Source organism: Typopeltis vanoorti, chromosome 12 (genome assembly GCF_054136105.1).
Source record: "Typopeltis vanoorti isolate ZY-2024b chromosome 12, IOZ_Tvanoo_1.0, whole genome shotgun sequence".
Lineage (NCBI taxonomy): Eukaryota > Metazoa > Arthropoda > Arachnida > Uropygi > Thelyphonidae > Typopeltis > Typopeltis vanoorti.
The window spans coordinates 72,263,473-72,285,190 of NC_143560.1; the positions used below are offsets into that span (position 1 = coordinate 72,263,473).

Here is a 21,718-nt window from a genome sequence, read left to right on the forward strand (position 1 = left end):
GTTTTATGAGAGGTAAATCTTAGACACTCTGATACTGCCTCTATCTCGAGGAAATTCCATTGTCCCTCAGAGGTACCACGTGCTACCCGATAGTGTATTACAGAGATAAAGCAATGAAGGTTTAAAATAAGTGTGAATAAGAAGAAGCAATACAACATAAATGGTGGTAGGATATTGGTAGAATAAGGTTAAGATAGAAAAGGGTTTAGGTTAGAAAAGATATAAATAAAAAACCAAGAATTGGTTACAACATAAATGGCGCAGCCGACAGGATGTGGTTTATATAACTAAATAAGTACTTTCTATAAAACACAGTAAGCAGGTTTCGGATTCCAAACAGAATTTCTTAACAAAGGCAAAGGTTGATTAAATATTTGTGTAAACTTAGAGGCAGATACGTCTAACCCTACGAGTAGCTCAATAATGGACGGCAACGAGTTTTTTACATGTATTAACCCCCAACAAGTGTTCCCCCAGTTCTCAGGCGAGGATTCTGATGATGTCATTTCGTTTTTCTCATACATAGAAGAACTAAGAAAAGTTGGAAGATGGACTGACTTTCAGTTACTGGTCTTGCTCCAAAGTAAACTGATAGGGAAGGCAAAAACCTTCCTATACTCCTCTCCCATTCTAAGAGAAACCCTGGAGTATTCAAAGTTTAAAACGGTCCTAATTTCCCAATTCTCTAAACTAGGAAGTTTGGGGTCTAATTTATGGAAACTCCAGAGGTGCACTCAGGACAGGGAGAGTGTATCTGATTTTCAGAACAGATTACTAACGGTGGCCAATACCCTGAGTGTCCACAACGAAGAGAAACCTCATTTGGACTGGGCTGGCTTTCAGCAATTCAGACAAGGGGTAAGAAAGGAATTTAAGGAAACTGCCTTCAACAAAAAAGTGACTAACTTGGATGAATGCTACAATGCCGTCAGAGAAAGGGAGCAGATACTTGGAGACATACATCCCACGTCTGCTGCCGGTCTGGTAAACTTGGTTGAGCAAGAATGCTGCCCAATAATGAACCAAGACAAGAAAAGGAAACGAGGGCAATAATAGAGACAGTAAATAAGTTAACTGAAATCCCCCCTGAGACTTGTAAGATCAAGGATGTAATAAAACAGGAAGCGGAACTGCTCCAAAAACCTGTCATGGAGCGATTGAACGATGTCATGAAAAGATTAGTCATTATCAGTGAAGGCCCCAGAACCAAATATCTCTGAGGCGGTCGAAACTAAATGTCTAATTAGAGAGGAGGTAGAGAGACTACAAAGGCCCCTTCTTGACCGACTGGACGAGGTAATGGAAAAATTTTCAGCTATTACCTCCCAAGAAAAGTTTGTAATACGATCAAAGCATAGGGTCAATGAGCAAGGAAATGGAAGAGAGCCTCCCAGATGTTATTGGTGCGATAGAATTGGGCACATAGCTCGCAACTGCTTCAAACGCAGGGGACGCTTTTATAGAGGTCACAAAAACGAACCTAGATCTCATACTTATGCTAATAGGACTTGGAAGAAGGGACAAGGAATAAGAGGGCAGTCATATGAAATGATAGTGAAAACCAGTGTGATTGGAGAGCATTGCAATGCCTTACTTGACACTGGAGCGCAAGCCTCCATCATTTCTGGAGACTATTTTAAAAGGTTAGAACCCTATATTAAGGACAAAATCACTTACCTCAAAAGATCTGTGAGAATATTTGGGTGTACAGCCTCAGCATTTCACGCTTCTAAATCAGTGAATCTTAAAGTGTATCTGCCTGAGTTCAGAATGTGTGTTTGGCAAGAGTTTCTGGTCTTGTCAGGATCTTCTCTCCCACACATAAAACTGATTCTGGGCAATGATTTTCTAATGAGATACAACTTTAAGTGTGATTACGCGAGGAAAGAAATATATCTCCTTGGAAGAAGGCAAAACATGAGGAAAGGAATTCAGTCAGAGTTGGATAATAGCAGATGGAACTCACCAAGAATCCGAGCTTTCAAGGGTAGCCTTAAAACCCAGGTAAATAAGTCTAAAGGTGAACTAGCAGATGACTACTCAAACATGAAGGAGCACACTTTGTCAGCAGAGACAAGCCCTCATGTGAATCAGGTATCCTTGGTAGCACAAACTTCCCAGGGAAATTCAATTGGCACTGGGAGCCTAGAAGTAGACACAGTTAAGCCTAATGTCCCAAGAGTAAGTCACGGTAGCGCTAGGAAGAAGAAATGGAGGAAAATGAGAGAGCCTAGTCCCCATCCTGATAAAGAACTTAGCAGGACTAGTTGCCTCCAATTCACAAGGCAATTCTTTGGCAAACAGGACACCTCTAAAGGGTTGAAGGAGGATGGAACAAAGATCGTAGTGAGTGAGAAAGAAAAAGCTAAGGAGACTGAGCAAAATAAGGCACTAAGTGAGACGCAAACTATCACAGGGGTATCAGGAGTAAACGAAACCCACAATATGAAAGTATGAGATGGCATTAAAGGAGAGACCCCCCCCCATTTAGAACAGTAAGGAGGAACACTTGAGAGAGAAAAAAAAAATTTTTAGAAAATTTTTTATTGGAAGGGGTGGCCTATGTTAGATTGTGATAGAGTGGAAATTTATGAATTCCTATCTTATCACAGTCTAACATGCTTTTCCAAACAAAAGAATGAGATAAATACAGTAAATTGCCTCTAAGTGTAAAATAAGTAATATGTATATATATATCAAGCATGTTCTGTAATGAAAGGGTAAATAAGTAGATATTTTGTGCCATTTGTGAACGTGGTTAATTTAGTATTGAAAATGTAGAACATTACCAGAACCTTAAAAATTAACCTGTGTAAAAGAATTATAAAATGTAAGCACAAATTCAACAGTTGGGGGGGAGTCAAGTCCAAAGGTTACACGGAGGAGCGGCTCGCACGTCAGCGTACGTGCAATAAGCAGGGCAGAGAATGGATGCCGTGACGTAATAGCAAGTGTGAGTCGGCCAGACATCGAAAGGGGCGAGAATCGCCGAGAAGGAAAGAGAAAATATAAGGGTGATGCGACCCTGTAACAATGCCTTTTGTTCCTGGATTTTCCTGGTGTGTTTGCCTCTCGTGGTGGCGTAAGGTGAGAGTGCCTCGATGTCGGACGGATCCCGATAGGCAGTCGCGGGTCTTGGTGGCCGTATTCGCTGCGAAAAGAAGCAAGTCCTGCAGTCCACAGAAGGCCTGTTCCTGTGACCCTACGAAGCACTAAAGAATCGAAAAGGGAAGATAAGTAAACTTTGTTTGTGTTATAATGAATAGGAATGAAAGATTTGTGTCACATTAATATGTTATAGAAGAACATTAATGATCTAGGATAGGATTGTATTGCTAGGACTTTAGAAGAATATTGAATTTAATCTTACTATCTGTCATGTTTAAGTTCGCTTTTATATTGAATGAGATTAAGGAAATGTTAGAGTAAAGAATTGGTAAAATATAAAGAGATTGTGAAAGATATAAATGTTATCTTGTGTAGTCTGACAGAGCTACGGAGTTATAGATTGATTGTGATAATAGTACATGACTAATGCATTAGCGAAGGTTAATATAATTCTTACTTTAGGAAGCTACTGTATAATATTTTATAAGTGTAAAAGTAGTGTTTGAATTTTATATACCTTGTCTGAAACTCCCTTAAGATGGGATTTAATTTAGTGTTATTATGTGTATCAACTTTTGAGTATAATAAACCTTGCTTTTGATTCTAACAAAGACTTTCTGTGATTTCTGGAATCCGATGCACTGCTTATAAAATATTAATGCGAACCTATGCGGGATATTTGAAGAGGGTATATTTTGGCCACGTCTGCAGAGTTGATAGGTATCATTAAGTACTGTCCAGAGATTACCTCTTGATTGTTAATGTTTAATAATCTAATAGCGCTAAGTGGCGCAGCAAAACAAATAAATTTCTTGGCGTTTTACGAGAGGTAAATCTTAGACACTCTGATACTGCCTCTATCTCAAGGAGATTCCATTGTCCCTCAGAGGTACCACGTGCTACTCTATAGTGTATTATGGAGATAAAGCATCAAAGGTTTAAAATAAGTGTGAATAAGGAGAGGCGATACAACATAAATGGCAGTAGGATACTGATAGAATAAGGTCAAGATAGAAAAGGTTTAGGTTAGAAAAGATTGAAAAAAATACAACCATTGTACAAAGTAAAAGACAAGAAATGGACATAACAATATCATCTGTCAAATCCTTCCCAATGTCATTAATGTACAGATTGAATAACAGTGGACCAAGGGCTGATCCTTGCGGTACACCACTTCTTACCTTAAATCTTGCAGACTCACAACCCCTGTATACAACCTTTTGATGTCTGTCAGTCACCCATCCTCTTATCCACACTAATATTTTATAATCCAACCCACATTTTCCAATTTATGCATCTTCCATGCTGTATTCTGTCAAAAGCCTTAGCAAAGTCCAAAAGTATCATGGTGTGTCCATTCCCCTTATCTAGCTCAATTATAACATTATTACAGAATGTGGGAAATTGACTAAAACATGACCTTCCCTTATCAAGCTCATGCTGTTTATTGCAAAGTAGAGATTCTCTGTCAGCCCATTTCTGAATTCAAACCCTAAACAACTTTTCCAAAATCTTCACCATCACTCACAAGATACTGAATGGTCGATAGTTTGTGCAAAGACACGTTGGTCTTTGCACAACCCTTGTGCAATGGGATTACCATACATTCTTTCCGCTGCTGCAGCGTCTTCCCTGTTTTGAGACTTAAATTATATAGTCTGGTCAATGGAATAGTCACTTCAGCTGAACATTCTTTTGGCATCCATGCTGATAATCCAGCAGTTCCTATTGCATAATTCTTATTCAGTTTGTGTAACAGCTCTGTTACTTCCTCCTCGCATCCACATGAGTTTCCTCACACGGTAAAGAGGCAATGGCGAGTTCAAGTTGCATTCATCGGGTTGGTACCTTTTAGCAAAATGGCTGCTCATTAGTTGAACAATCACTTCTACATCAGTTACCTGCATACCATCTGCATTTAGTAGTGTTATTCTTTCAATAGAATAGAATTTGTTTGGGTTGTCTTTAACTTGCAGAGCCAATTTCTTTCTGTATACTCAGAATTAGCTTTCCATACAACACTTGTGACTCTTCTGACCTGCTGCTTATAATTATCATAACTCACATCATCCTTATGTATTCCTTCCACATCATCCTTTTCTTACGAATTTCTTGATTAATTGGATGACACATCCATTCCACTCCTACTCTAATTATTCTTCAAACTCTAGCGATACATTTTGATATCGCATCATTTAAGTATTTTTTTACACTTCCCATGCACTGTCAATATCCTTCCCATTGAATAACTGATACCGTGGCACAGAATCCAGCACATCCCTGATGTGGTCATAATTTCCCCGCTTTGTTCAGCATGTAACCTTTTTCCTATTCTTGTTGAGAGGCTTATACGCTGGTTATATATGATAACTAATAATTAAGGAATTGACAGCGTACACTAGAAATATAAATTAAATAAACTTTAATATATACTTTCCGATATTTCGGCAAACATCACGTTGCCATCTTCTTGGGAACTTATTACAAAGACAACTGTTAATAAGTTCCCAAGAAGATGGCAAGGTGACGTTTGCCAAAATATTGGAAAGTATATATTAAAGTTTATTTAATTTATATTTCTAGTGTACGCTGTCAATTCCTTAATTATTAGTTATCATGTAACCTTTTCTGAATGGAACATTCATAAACTTATCCACTTCCAAGTGGCTAAGTTTATGAATCTTCACCAACCAAAGGCAAAATAGTTATGTCTTTAACTGAATCCCCCCCCCAACACTATAATCAGATCTAACACTCTTTGACCTAGAGTTTCTTTTGTCACCTGCTGCTTGAGGATGTTGTCTTGCAACAGCTCAATAAATGCAGTTTCATTCATCTTGTGTGATTTCATAGCTACCCAAATCAATGTTCAGATAATTAAAGTTCCCATTATGATTACTCCTTTTGCATCCATTGTAATTATTTACAGCCTACGCTAGCAACCGATCCAAGTCTGTAACAACATCCCACTGTGTATTTAATCCTGTTAGACTCCAACTCACACCAGATGGCTTCAAACTCACTGTGACATGAAAAATTGTTACTAGTATTGCAGTTATAGGTCTCAACTCTAACTGGATTCAAGACATTTGAATTCCTTGCTTTGATTATCTTTCCTCTATCATTCTGTTTAAGTGATTATACCATTTGAGATTAACTCTTATCCTGAATGGTAACATTATCTTCCTTCCAAATATCATAATTTTTATTATTATTATTAAAAGAAACCTTCAGAGTCAGGAACTCATCGAGGAAGGCCATAATATTTGCACCAGCTGATATACCTGTTCTCGAATTCATTCATTCATGGATTCAAGACATCATGTGAATCCGTTGTAAATCTGTGCACATTCAGTTCTCTTCTCAACTAGCCAGTCTTTGCTTTGTCTTTTTTCTGCTTTTGTTATAATATTAGAGTTATTTCTAAAAGCATTCTAAGGTCTGAAGTTCTGCTGTGGAAATGTTACATGGAAATAATCTTGCATTGTAAAGAATGTCTGTAATCTCATAGCAGCATGTTAGATCACTTGAAGATCATATACACTTTGTTCAATATTATGCATGAAATACATATATCTTCTATAGCACTGTTATGTGCTCATGACCTTTGGGTAATTAAGCACCCAACTACATTCTTAAAAAAGTGTTACTGATCATAAATTATTCTTACATTTGCAGATTTAAAGAAATCATTAAATAACTAAGGACTTATAGGATTCATCAACATTAAACCACATTAAAGCACAAAAATTGGTACACTGCATTATTGCTATAACTTAACTGAAAGCCTGTATCTCAGAAAAACTTCAATATTCAAGTGCCAGATAAAGTCAATTGAAGCAGAATTATCAAGTACCAGATAATCTAAACCAGTGGTCTTCAAACTTCCAACACTTATGGAACTTCTGCCTCTAAATATTATTTCCATGGAATTGCATTCAGTACAGCCTACTTTAGTGCATATTTTTAAATATAAAAATGAATTAAAATTAAAAAAAAAAATTACCAGCAAATAGAGCAATTTGAACTTGATCAGCTGTTGAAGAATCATGATACTGCTTACCATGGTAGGTCTTGACTGAAAGGAGTCAGAGTATAATTATGTGCAGAGTAAATTCAATGTCACACTTAGTCCTGGCATTCCCTGTGTGGGAATTATGTGCACAACTCCCTTACCTTGGCTGCATACCTATGCTCTTTTAATTTCCTACACCAATTTTTTTTTTTATATCCACAGCATCATTGTGAATATAAAAAAAACACCATTTTTTAAAATCGCAAAAAATATGATAAATACAACAAAAAAATTGCACCAAATAACCAAACATACCCAAAAAAGACAAAATAACATCTACAACTTCATCCAATAAAAACATATCCAAATCCATTTTTACCAACATTAAGGGCATCAGCAGCACTTAAAAGCATCAGAACCAAATCTCATATTCCTAACTAAACCCTGATTGGCATCCTTCATGACTACATCCACCCCAGCTATCCCAACTATATTTTGCATGAAGCATTCTGCAAAAAAAGGGAAGGATGCACACTTTGTCAAATCAACATATCAAATCAGAAGTCCTAGCTTTGTTTTATAGCTTTCATTTGATGTCTTTATTCCATTCCTAATTTACACATCCATGCTGCTCTTTTTTGACTACTTAATCTCTTAAAGTTGATTTCATACAGTCTAATCACTCAAACTGTAAGATCATCTTCCTAGGAAGCTAATTTTCATAATGCAAACTGGCCCTTCAACTTCACAGATTAGGCCAGAAGGGAAGCTAAATCATTTGATACTTAGTCAAATGTCAAACCTAACCAAGAGTCATAACCTAACAAAAAAAAAAAGGTTAATACCAACAGCAATATCATACAATCATTATTCTTCCAATACTATGGACCTTTTTCTTAACTAGCTCTCCCATGAAATAGACTGGATGTTTACTCTCCTCTTGGCAACTAACCATATTCTTATCCAGGTCTCCTTTTCTGCAGACCAATCACCTCCCAGTCAATCGCAGTCAAACCATATGGCACAATAACAACAATGCTAACTGGAATGACCTCTGAAATTGCAATGGTCAAATTACTGTTTATTCTGCTCTCCTGATCCAAACACCTGCTTTGAACTAATAACTGAAATAATCCTTACTGGAACAAAGACCTTCATTCTTCACCCTTCTATGGCTTTCTAAAAAAAAAGGCAATCCATAATAAAAATGCAGAATATGTTCAAGAACTCAAATAAAAACTTCTAGATTCTTAATAAACTTACACAACTAAGAATATTATCAGCAAATCCAAACAGACTTTGTCAAGGGCAAAATGCAATAAACTTGCATCCTACTCATCTGGCAGTTGAGACCTCTGGTCCTTGACTAAGACTGTTGAGCATAACTTCTGCTCCTTGCTCTCACAACCTGATGGGGTGGACTGTGGTCATGAATGATGCCAATCAGGGTTTGGTTTAGGAATATCAGATTTGGTTTTGATGCTTTTAAGTGATACCGATGCCCAAGACAAATCACCAATTAAGAATTGGTCGACAAAAGGCTTAGAAAAAGTTCTTCCAGACACTGAAACCTAAAATCTGGGTCTGTTATATTGACGAGGTTTTTCTTATATGGAAACATGGCCCAGATAACTTCAAAGTTTTCTTGGATCATTTAAATAATTTTCATCACAACATCAAATTCACCTCTGAGCTAGAAGTTAACTGTCTTTCTTTTTTAGACATAAAGATAACCAGGTAATATTGATAATATTAAAATTTTAATCTTCACATACAGATAAATACCTTCACACATCCTCTCACCACTACCCTCCACAGAAATATGGCATCATATCTACTCTGGCGCATCAGGCCAGATCCTTATCATCAGATAACGAAGAGCTTCTAAATGCAATTAATTTCCTCAAAAGGACCTTTATCAATAATGGTTTCTCTCCAAAAAGTATTTAGAAACTTCTATTTCACCATCATCAACAAACCAATGATTCTACTACCCCCCCCCCAGAGCTTGCATCTCCTTACCCTACATCATTCTCTCTCCTCCAAACTGGCAAGAATATTAAAATAGTTCAACATCAAAATGTGCTTCTCTACTTTAGCAAAACTATGATCTGTCCTAAAGTCAGTCTAAAGAAAAACATCACCGTCTTCAGTTCCCAGGAGTATACAGAATTAGTTGTGGTAAACCATATTACAGACAAACTGATAAATCAATCTTTCTCGATCTTGAAGAGCACAAAAGAGACATCTCTTATAATAAAATCTGAGCCAGCACCCTCGCCAGCCACATCTTGTTCTCTGTAAACTCTGATGAAGGCCGCCAACACCAAATAGACTGGAATCTAACTTCTAATATTCACAAATGTTACAATGAACTTGAAGACGTACCCTGGAGTCAAAAGAAATCGCCCTCGATTCTACCCACATGAATAGCAACCTTAGTTAAAATTTACCAGACTCTCATAGCTCTGCTATTCAGTATTGGCATTCTCAAGAGATCACATGCATGCATATAAATATATGCTAGAACTGAAGAACAGACTCCAATTCAAACTTAACTACAGTTTTTGAAAGCTTGTTGTTGTTGTAAGTGTGTAATGTTTCTGTCAGTCTTTTTGTATATACCTTTGTACTTTGACACCTGATGAAGTTGGCTTACCAAAGAAATTAGTTGTGTCCTTATTAAACTTTTATTCTTAATTATCTCGGTGTTTTAAGTCATTAAAATTATTGAACATATTCATAAGCCGAGTCAATCTGCAAACAAATAAATATATATATATCCTTCTCATCCATCTAGGACGGGTTGAGTCCCCTCCTAATGAGAGGTTACTGACATATTAATGCAGCAGGTTTGAAATCCTCTGCTACATCCCCTAAGGGCAATATTCATTACTGTATCCTTGTGTGTTCATGAGGCCAGTTTGCCTGCTTGCGGAATGAAAAACCCCAGATAAACTGGAGGAAAAAACACTGCTGTCCACACCCAAGACTGGCTAACTTGGCTATGGCTGAGAAAGATCCTTAAGCTCCTCATATCATTGATGGGAATCAAACCTAGGACACTCCTTCCCCAGGCATAGGTTGCAAAGTGCATATAGTTTTATAGTTAAACAAGTAAATCTCGCTTGTCTCAGCTATAAAACAACAATGAATATTTATTCTTTCTTTTCATAAAATCTGGTAGCAAATTGAGGCCTTCTTGGCTCTTTTCTACAGGATCAAGCCAAGTTTGTTTGAAAAAAAAGCTTAAAACATGCACAGGTGACATTATTATTTTAACAATTCATAAAATTAGAACAAGAGCCTGTGTAGCTCAGTGGATGTGGCGTCTGCACACCATGGTATTTGACCGCACGAAGGAAGACTTCTTGGTTTCGAATCTAGTCAGTGACTAGAAGAAATTTTTCTAAGTCTTTTTCTGACCGGTTCCCAAGTTAGTCGATCTCTGGCACGGGTAAGCAGGTTTTTTCTCCCGGAAACTCAGGTTTTTCGTCCCGTAAACTCAAGAAAATCGACCTTAGAATCCACATTATTTCAGACATTAAATACGAGTGTTAGGGTTAGGGACCACGAGATGGCGGCACTTGTTGAGCCATCTCTCTTCACTGCGTGCCGCTTAATTAGTGATAGCCTTGGGCCAGCTATCTCTGATTGGGTACCAGTGCAGCTTGAACTGCCCATTCAGTCTCCAAAAGTTAGAAAGGGCTAAACGGCCTCGCCTACTCCCTATATACGGGAATAAAAAGGCATTGGCTGATTTTTTTTTTTAAATTAGAACAAAGAAAATATAAGCCATTATAGTCTTGATCCATCTTCAGAAGCAGTTCAATCCCTTTATAACACCAGACCTGAAATTTATTTGGCACCAAAGACAAAATAACTTAACTTCCTCAACAATAATAAGGTATTCTTTATGTAGGAAGTAAACAACTTAATGGAATAGGCAATAACCAGATGGTGCTAGTTCTACAGTGTATGTTGGAAGATTTAGCATATTTGTGAAACCCTCACTTTTCACTGACCAGTGCCAGGATGCACTTATGCAGAACATCATACATTTTCTCTAGCTGTTTAAAGAATTAACCAATAGTGCAGTCTTCTGGAATGAGCTCAAAATGGACTATGCCCTTGCAGTCTATTCTGGAAATTTCCATTTTACAGTCCAAAGTTGAAATTCCAGAAGAACATGACCTTATTCTCAAACTGACTTCATATCAGGACTAGAAATTCTGTTTTGCCTAAGTTAATCCAATAATTTTTTTATGTTTAAATTGTTAAAAAAGACTCTACTGTCATTATGGGGCAATACATTGGATGAAACATTTGTCCAAACATGGTCTTAGCAATTCTCTACAAACAATAATGATCACTAGGGTGTCAATTCATGTAAGGTTTGATGATAATGATGATTTACAGTTTTAATGGCACAGAATTTTGACAAATTCTGCAGACCTTGCTTAGCTGATGATAACGACTTGGCTTCAAATGAAAGAAGTCATATTAAAGAAGGGAAAAAAAGTAATTTTTAAAAGTGTGGGTAGAGCTTTTGATATAACTATTTAAAGTATCCAGAGACAATACTTTATCCTGTACACCCCTTGAGGGTACATGTCAGAAATTTGATGATGAGAGACAATACTTTTCTTTGCAATTCTGGTCTCTCACTTTATTGATGCTCTGGACTGTCTCAGCTGCAGTATGTTAAGTTCAGATTCAAGTAAGAGTTCTTAAATTGGTCAATTCTGAACTCATTTTAAAAAACACAACTCAAATCAGATAAACACTATAAAGAATTAAAAATAACTAACATGTATATTATTTTTTTTATATAACGAAACCTGTGGTGAATTCATCACTAAAAAACACACGTACTAACCACAGTAATGACCATTTAATTCGTAAACATTTCATCCCAAGTATCTTGGGACATCATCAGTACAGTAGCTCAAACAATACTAGAAATAACATACAGTTAGGATGCATGATTACAATGGAATCTATTGTAATGAGCTACTGTACTGATGACGTCCCAAGATACTTGAGTTGAAATATTTACTTGGTTAGTGCATGTGTTTTTTAGTGATGTATATTATTTACTTGTAAGAACAAGCTGTTTAATGCTGCAGGAATTATACTCTTATTATAAAATTATAAAAGTATAAAGTGGACAGTCAGATGAGAAGAATAAGAGGCCATCCCTAGAAGTTGTGAAAAGGGGTGATGAAGAAGAGTATGAGGAGTAGATTTTTTTGTGTGTGTGTGTGTGGGGGGGGGTGATTGGAACACATTGCCAGAGTGTTGTGAATGCAGGGAGTATAAATAATTTTAAGGTTCAATATGATAGATATATTGATGGTTCAGTGGGACTCCCAATATGAGTCTATTGACTCCATGAAGGTTATATAATAATAATAAACTAGGACAAAATTCTGAAAAATTTAAGGAGAAATCTTGTTTTGTTAAACCACTAGATAAAAAAAATTAAACAGTTTATCTTAGCTATATTATTAATCAACAATAACAGCCACCTCAACATTCATTGGGACACTAAAAAAATAAAATACACACACACACAGGTACACAATCGATTTTACAGCACTTCTTTTAGTTCAGACAAAATTATGAGTGTACTTGAAATTTCTGCAACCACCCGACTAATTAACTGGACCACAATTATTTCAGTGTGTGCGTGTGCACACACACACAAGCATGCATGTATGGGCCATTTCCCAGTAGTGTTGGTGTCAACCATAAGCCCATATGCACTTGCACTGTTTCATTTATACTAATGAATTATTCCATTTAAACACTTAAATCACATTTAATATTTAAGTTTTTAAGGACCCTGTGTAGCTCAGTGGAAGTAGTGCTTCCATCCTCTGTGCTAAGCCGCCTGAAGATAGACTCAATTTCAAGTCTGGTCACTAACTAGAGGAACTTTTTCTAAGCCTTTTGTCGACTGATTCCTGAGTTAGTCTATCTATGTTGAGAGTTTAATGTTGAGATACTGATATAGGGAGATACTGAGATAGGAGTGATGATAGCTTTCTCCACCTTTGCCCAAGAGTTGCCTTGGTGTTGCACCACCTTAGCTCAGTCCTGAAGATACTTTCAGGTGCAACTTTATTTGCTCACACTTGGATAAAGGATTAAACTAAACTTATTATAGTCTAACCAAGTGAAAAATAAACTCTCAACATCTTTCTCTGAATCCGGAGTAATTTAATAATAAGGTTGTACACCTTTTGGCAACTCCTATAGGTGGGGATGACCTCTCATTGCTTCTGCCTTGGTGTCTCCACTACTGGGCCTGGCTCCCACTGACAAGACCTCAATAAAGGTTGAAACCGGTCTGGGTAGTGGCCATTGCCTTAATGCATAGCATTACACATATCTGCAAGGAGATGTGTTTTGCATTATGGGAGATACTGAGATAGGAGTAATGATAGCTTTCTCCACCTTTTCCACGAGTTGTCTTGGTGTTGCACCACCTTAGCTCAGTCCAATATACTTTCAGGTGCAAACTTTGTTTGCTCACACTTGAATAAAGGATTAAACTAAACTTATTATAGTCTATCTATGGCATGGGCAAGCAGGTTTTTTCTTCCAGAAACTTGGGTTTTTCAACCCATAAACTCAATTAAATTGACCGTACAACCCACATTTCAGATATTAACATATCCTGTTAGGGTCAGGTACCAAGAGATGGCAGCACTTGTTTGCCTGTCTCTTCATCAATTGCCGCTTATAATTAGTGATAGTCATGGGTCAATCATCTCTCTGACTGGTTACTGGTTAAGTTTCTAGTCACCCATGATAGTTTTGAGACAATTGGAGGGATAAAACTAATAGGTGAAAGGTATACCATAAATTATTATTACATAACATCAGTTGGTCTGGCAGAAAGCTAATCCAGCATGGCTTTGGAACTAAGGTTGCCAGAAAATCAGTGGTGTACCTGTATGTATGTATATATACATACTAAATTTAATTATTAAAACAAAAGGATACAAGCTAGAAAATGATGGGTAAAGTCATGTTCTGTCGGGCAGGTAACTTGGAAAAATACTTCTCTATAAGCTTCAAACCATGGTGTAGCTGCTAAATTAGATCAAAAAATCATAGATAATTAAATACATCATAAGATTGTATAGCAAGCTTATAAAATGCAAAAGTAAATATTTAAATGAAATATTTTTAATAATTTAAATGAAGAAAACATTTAAGCCAGTTTTATAACATTATAAAAAACTAAATTATGTTGCCATGTCTACAAAGAAGGATATAACTTTTATAAACCTTGCCACAGACAGTGAATCTGCAAATCAACTCTATACATTTGTCAATTCAACATATTACAGACTGAATGACAGCTCTAAGCAATAATTTCTTAACAAATATCTCCAACCCTTTTCCTATACCTCACATGAGGTGTTTTTTCTAACAGAGGAAACATTTTATCAACAGAAGGATGAGTTTGCCATGGAAATCATCATTGTCTTACCCAGTGCTGTAATTAGGCAGGTGCAACAGGTGCACAGGGCCCAAGATGAAGGAAGGCCTGAAATGGAGTATCAAAATAATAATAACAATCAGTGTTATATTTTCATTTTCAAATTTTAAATTTTGCTGCCAAGGGGGACGATTCAGTAACATTTTTGGTTAAAATTAAAAATTAACTGATCTATTTCTATCAGATTCGTATCCCCCCCCCAAAAAAAGGGGGGGGACCAAAAAATAAACTCTTGCACAGGACCCATGAAAAGCTAGTTACAGTACTGGTTTGCCTTATGGCAAATCTTTTCATGGGCAAGAAAGGTTTAGATATGTGAACAAAAACTTCAGGGAAAGCAAATACTTTCCCTGACCTTTTTGTGAAGCTCCCACTCACAAGAGGTTTTTTTTCTGTAAATCTATAGGACATTTGTACCATGGATGGCAAGGGATTATTTCTTTTTTTTTTATTTTCTTTTTTTATTATTATTTATTTTTAAATTTTTTTTTTGTATATAGTCTGGAAACCCTGCTCTAGAAACCAAACATGGAACTTTTTTCACACCTTTCAGGCCTCAATAAGGGGAGCCAGTGGTCTCACACCAAGCAATGACACTCATCATCTATCTAAAAACAATCTCAAACATCCATGCCCATGGTAGGATTCAAACCTGCAGCCAGGTCACCAAACAACTTGGGTGATGAAATGTATTTTCTTATATATACAGGATAAAAATAATTTCTATAATAAATTTAGTTTAATCCTTTATCCAAGTGTGAGCAAACAAAGTTTGCACCTGAAAGTATCTTCAGGACTGGGGTGAGGTGGTACAACACCGGGCAACTCGTTGCAAAGGTGGAGCAAGCTAACATCACTATCTCAGTATCTCCCATAATGCAAAACACATCTCCTTGCAGATATGTATAATGTTATGCATTAAGGGAAGGGCCACTACCCAGACTAGTTTCAACCTTTATTGAGGTCTCTTCAGTGAGAGCCAGGCCCAAGTGGAGATACCAGGCAGAAGCATTAGCAAGGTCATCTCGACCATAGGAGTTGACAAACGGTGTGCCACCTTTTCATTAAATTACTCTGGATTTAGAGAAAGATGGTGAAAGTTTATTTTTCACTTGGTTCCTCTTCTTCTCCCATAGTCCTAAATGAACCATTGGGTCATTCATGGTTGGTAGGTGATACTCTTTGGTAGCCTTCTCCAGTCGGCTCGGTCTCTTGTTCTTGATGTCAGTTGAGAAAGGGAGGAATTTGTCCATTTTTTGATGTTATCGGTCCATTTTAATTGAGGCCAGCCCCTAACCCTTGATCCCAGAACGATTCCTTCTAGGGTTTGCTTTGGAATGCCATTAGCCCTCTCCACATGTCCGAACCATTTCATCCATCTTCTTCTGATGACTGTCAGAATATTTTTCCTTTTTCTCCCATCTATTGAGTCAATCAGTTTTCGGACATTTTCATTGGTTTCGTGAGCGGTATAGGGAATTCTCCAAAGTCTTCTGTAAGTTTTCATTTCAAAAGACGGGAGTCTCCTCTCATCTTCCTTCAATAAAGTCCAGGCCTCACAACCATACAAAAGGACAGAATTCACCAAGGTGTCAATTAGTCTTAGTCTGGTTGTGATTGCTATTCTGTTATCTCCCCACAATGGTTTTAACTTCTGTAGGGCCATGGTTGCCTTAGCAATTCGGTATATTTAATGTCGGTTTTTGAACGACCATCTTGACTCAATGTGCTTCCTAGATAAGTGAATTTCTTTACATTCTCAATTTGCTTATTGCCAATTTGTATCTTTAAGAATTCAATGTCTGATTTTGAGGTTATCATTGTTTTTGTTTTTTGTAGGTTTATGTATAATCCATATTTTTTTAATGTTCCGAAAACACGGCTGGTTATCTCTTGTAATTTTTCTTCAATTTCTGTCAGAAGATCGATATCGTCAGCAAAACATAAGTTAGTTACTTATTCTTAGTCCGCCAACTACTATTCCAGTGTCATATTCATAAAGAGCGCGTCATCTATGACATATTCTAGAAAACAATTAAAAAGAAGAGGGGACAAGATGCATCCCTGTCTTATCCCCCCCGTTCTGCCCGGAACGGTTCACTGCTGTAATTTTTAATTTCAATTCTCATATAAGATGAGGAATAAAGAGATTTAATAATCCTGATGATTTTGTTGTCAATTCCATAATGTTCTAAAATTTTCCATAATGCCTCGTGCCATATTGAGTCAAAAGCTTTATGAAGGTCTAAGAAGTTGTGACAGATTATTTTATTATGTTCTATGTATTTTTCACCTAGTATGTGTATTGTAAAAATATGGTCGATTGTACTTCTGGACTTCCGGAAACCTACTTTCTATTTTCTTTTCGATTCTTGACAATAGTATTTTTAACAGGATTTTGCTTTAACAAGGACAGAAGTCCGCCAATCAGAAGGCCAAGTCTCTGTGTTCCATACGTCCTGGAATAAATTTAGCAAGGTGTCTATGATGATGTCACCTCCTTCGCATATCAGTTCCACTGTGACACCATCACTTCCTGGTGATTTTCCAATTTTTGAGGAGCTAACTGCTGCAATAACTTCTTTAAATATCGGGTAATCTCCTTCCTCCGAACCTCTGGCAAAATTCCATCCAAAATATCATCGGTCAGTTGAGGGTCCTTTTGAAAAAGCTTGGTTAAGTAACATTTCCATCTATCAATTATTTTCTGGTTATCCATGATAGGAGTTCCATCTTCATCTTCTATGCTCCAATTAATTGTGGTAAAAGGTTTGGTTAGCTTAATGATAATTTGAAAAGCACTTTTAGAATTATTTTTATTTAAGTCCTTTCTATATTTTTGCATTCATCCATATCCATAAGTTTCTAGCATGTTTGATTTCTTTTTTTAATAATCTCAGTAATATTTTTATACTGTTCTCTATTATCACCATTAATATGAGATTTCAAATATCTTCTTTTGTCACATAGGTCCAAAATATTGTTGGTTATCCGTGGTTTATTTATTTTCCTTTTGTATCCAAGGATTTCTTCAGTTGTCTCAGTTATCTTTTGTGAGAAGTATTTGGTTTTAGATTCGATACTATTATGTTTCTTGAAGCTTGTGTCAAAAATTTGTTTTAATTTGTATTTATATAGTGTATTTATTTGGGGATCTTTTAATTTTTCTATATTATATCTTTTACGAGTTGATTTTGTAGGTAATCTTTCCCTCATTTTCATATTCACAGTTGTGATGACCATATTGTGGTCGCTGCCAATGTCGGCTCCAGGAAATGATCTGGTTCTTGTGAGGTTGATGCAGTTTTTAAATCTTGTGCTTACAAGGATAAAGTCAATTTGGTTGTGTGTTTTACCATCAGGGGAAGTCCATGTCCATCTTCTGGAAGGTTTATGGGGAAATAGAGTGATGGTAATGGTACGTTCATTTTGTGAGGCAAAATTGATCAATTCAAAACCTCTTTCGTTTGTCTCCCCATAGCCATATGGTCCGACAAATGGGAGATAATCCTTGCCGATGTCTGTTCCAATTTTGGCATTCCAATCGCCTGGTACAATCAAAAGGTCTTTTCTATTCACTCTGGTGATTGTTGCATTAAGTTGACCATAAAACTCCTCTACTTCGGAGTCCTCGTGATCTGTGGTTGGGACATAGACCTGTATGATGGTGATATTGAGTGGTTTTCCTCTCAGGCAGACTAGAGCAATTCTGCTATTGATAGGGTTGAATTCCATGACAGAATTTTGTGATGATTTGTGTATCAAAAACCCGACACCTTCCTTTCCGCTGCAGTCACAATCAGAGTAAAAAAGCAAATGTTCTTCATCTGTTGTTAGCTCTCCTGTTTTGGGCCATCGAATTTCACAAGGTCCCATAACAGTCCATTTATATCTTTTAAGTTCATGTTGTAGTAATTTTGAGTAAATTTGAGTTGACCCGATTGTAGTAGAGTCCTAATATTCCAAGTTCCGGTCATTAAATGGTTGCAGAGTCTGAATCTGGATCCAGTTTTTCCATTATTTTTGTCAGTGATAGTGGTAGCGCCAGTCACTAACTTCGCATTGCCACCCCTGGAGCTGCTACCAAATGGCAACATGGACCTTGTTGAACCAGGCGACGTCTGAGCCGGCATTGTGTGCTGTGTTAAATCCTTCGCCATGAATGTTTAATGGGCAGTAAATTAAGACAGATGGTGCGAATCTCCTCTTCTGTCTTCGCCTGCTAGCATTTAGCTGGGCATAGTGGGATGGCCTTCACGCCTTGGGAGGCCCTACCAGGAGTAATGATACTCCCGACGTGCTTCGCCCATCCTACCCAGGAACACCCCACCACCACGGTGAGGCAGCATAGCAGGACTTGGGGTGGTTCACTTGGTTAGACTATAATAAATTTAGTTTAATCCTTTATCCAAGTGTGAGCAAACAAAGTTTGCACCTGAAAGTATCTTCAGGACTGGGGTAAGGTGGTACAACATCGGGCAACTCGTTGCAAAGGTGGAGCAAGGAGTGATGTTAGCTTGCTCCACCTTTGCAACGAGTTGCCCGATGTTGTACCACCTTACCCCAGTCCTGAAGATACTTTCAGGTGCAAACTTTGTTTGCTCACACTTGGATAAAGGATTAAACTAAATTTATTATAGTCTAACCAAGTGAAAAATAAATTTTCAACAAAAAAATTATTTCAAGTTGAATTTCACTCAAAAATTTTATATAAACATATTACCAATTTGCAACAATTGTGATGTCATGTTGGAAAATGGATGTGACCTTGAGTCAAACTGATACTTGACTCAATAAACGATAGTGTGCTTGCTAACAATGCACTTTGTGCATTAATATGGTATTTACATTTTTCGAATGCTAAATGGCTGTCTAAAAATGTCATTCAGAACACAAACATTTTGAAGATGTTTATAGCTTTTGATGCAAACATGACTGCTAGAGACCAGCAAACAGTATCCAAATCCAAGAAATCGAAATGAATGTGTAGTAACAATTTCAGAAATTACAAGAGGAAATACTCTGTTTTGGTTATGACATCTGTGAATGCAAACTTCAAAGAATAATATAAACAAAAAAGGTGAATTAATTAAAATTATGCAATAATGTTAATCTGGTTAATATGTTCTCCAACCAACAGGCTGTGGTTCAACTCCTGCTGCGGGCATAGATGTCAAGGATTGTCTTTAGTGGGAGATGAATTTCATCATTTGGTGCGAGACCACCAATCTGCTTAACTAAAGATCTATATTGGTCTGAAAAAAAAAAAAAAGCTCTATGTTTAGAGCCTTTTTTTAAGAGCCTCTCTAGAGCAGGGTTTCCAGATTATGAAAAAATTAAAAATTAGCAAAATTAATTTTAAAAAAATTAAAAAATCCTTAGCCCTCACACAGCAAACAAAAACAAACAAACAAACAAAAAAAAAAAATCATGGTCAATAAACAATTGTTAAACTGAAAGTAATATCACCTCCTCCTCTTTCTCTCTCTAAGACAACCATGTGAGGCTAAATACAATCTCTATTAAGATGCATGTAATAATATTCATGAATGCTATCACTATAATGTCAAACCTATGACAATTATCAGTGGAGAAGACAAAGTATATGGCTACTTCTAAATATACATACATAACAAAGAACTATGTGAAAATTGGTACGTGAGAGGCTATTCAAGGACTATTTTAACTTAAAATTCATAACATGAAGCATATTATGATTTTTTTTTTCTTCTAATCTTCTGATGTTTCAGTGAAGTTCATCAATGCCACTTCTGCTAAAATAGAAGCAAAAAAAAAAAAAAATTATTACGTCATCCCAAAAGTAATGTCACTTTTGAAAGCATTATGTTTTGAAAGGATATAAAAGATAAATCACTTGCTAATTTAATCAAGTATATATTCTCCATTTGAATCAATAATTCTCTTCTAACATTGTGAAAGCTTCATAATGCCATCTCTATAGAACTCGGGAGGCAAGGAAGTCACATAGACTCAATTTCAGTGCCTCTAATGCATCACTGTTTTTCATTAATGAAATGTTGCAAACTTCGAAATAAGTGTTAATCTGAAGGTGAAAGATCAGGAGAATATGGAGGATGTGGAAGCTTTTCCCAGCTGAGCTCCTCAATCTTGGTATAGGTTGATTCTTGCACTATGAGGGCATGTGTTATCTTGGTTATCCATGCTGCTATCCAGAGAACAGCAGCTCTTTTCCTTAAATACATACTTAACCCATCATCATTAGGAGGGCTCAACCAGTCCTAAGGGACAGTTGAGGAAAGGGGGGAACCTCACATGAATAAATAAATAAATAAATAAATAGTCACCTCTCGACTTGCGTCCGTTCAAGTTATGTCCATGATTCCATAATGGAATAAATAACAATTTTGACTATACTTTCATACAAGATGCAAGCAAGTGTAAAGTAAAAAAGGTTTTTATTTAGCAACAATGCATCATGCAACTATGCAATGGCACAGTCCATTCAGCAGCAACCTCCCTCGACAGTCGGCACTTGGCTTCAGTTCTTCTGTTGATTTTGTGTTTGAAAAATATGTTATTTGTGTATTTATCGTTAAATATTTCACGATATTTTGTGCAACATGGCCCCTACACACCTAGTGAAGAATCAGAGAAAAAGAAGTGAGCAATTGATCTTGAAACAAAGTTGCAAGTTCAACAATAGTGACGAAGCAATGACAAGGTCCTATCAGTGATTGGAAAAGCTACTTCCATCACACATAGAGGACCCGAACCAAAAGCGCATACCTCTTAGCAATATGACCATAACCACTAAGGCACTAAATCTCTTCAACATGTTGAAGGAGAAAGCAGGACCCGATTACGAATCCAATGCTTCCAGTTGGTTCATGAAATTCAAGCAGTGTTTTGCCCTGCATAATGTGAAAATGTATGGTGAATCTGCATGAGAAGGCTGAAGGAGTTTGTGGAGAAATTGGATAAAATTATTACGGAGGAAAATTATTTGCTACAGCAAATATTTAATATGGATGAGACTCCTTGTTTCATAAAAAAATGCCCAAGCGGACAATTCATCCACAAAAAGCTTAAAATCTATG

The 21,718-nt window shown here is 36.7% G+C and overlaps 1 protein-coding gene across 3 annotated transcripts in view; it reads right to left on the reverse strand.

The window, feature by feature from the left end:
* l(3)76BDm (trafficking protein particle complex subunit 8 homolog l(3)76BDm) overlaps positions 1-21,718 on the reverse strand; it is a 447,636-nt gene that overhangs the window by 355,131 nt on the left and 70,787 nt on the right. For all 3 annotated transcript variants that reach the window (XM_090401248.1, XM_090401249.1, XM_090401247.1), the window contains exon 3: positions 14,138-14,227. In XM_090401248.1, the coding sequence (XP_090257374.1) occupies positions 14,138-14,227 (90 nt within the window). The remainder of the gene's footprint in view (positions 1-14,137; positions 14,228-21,718) is intronic.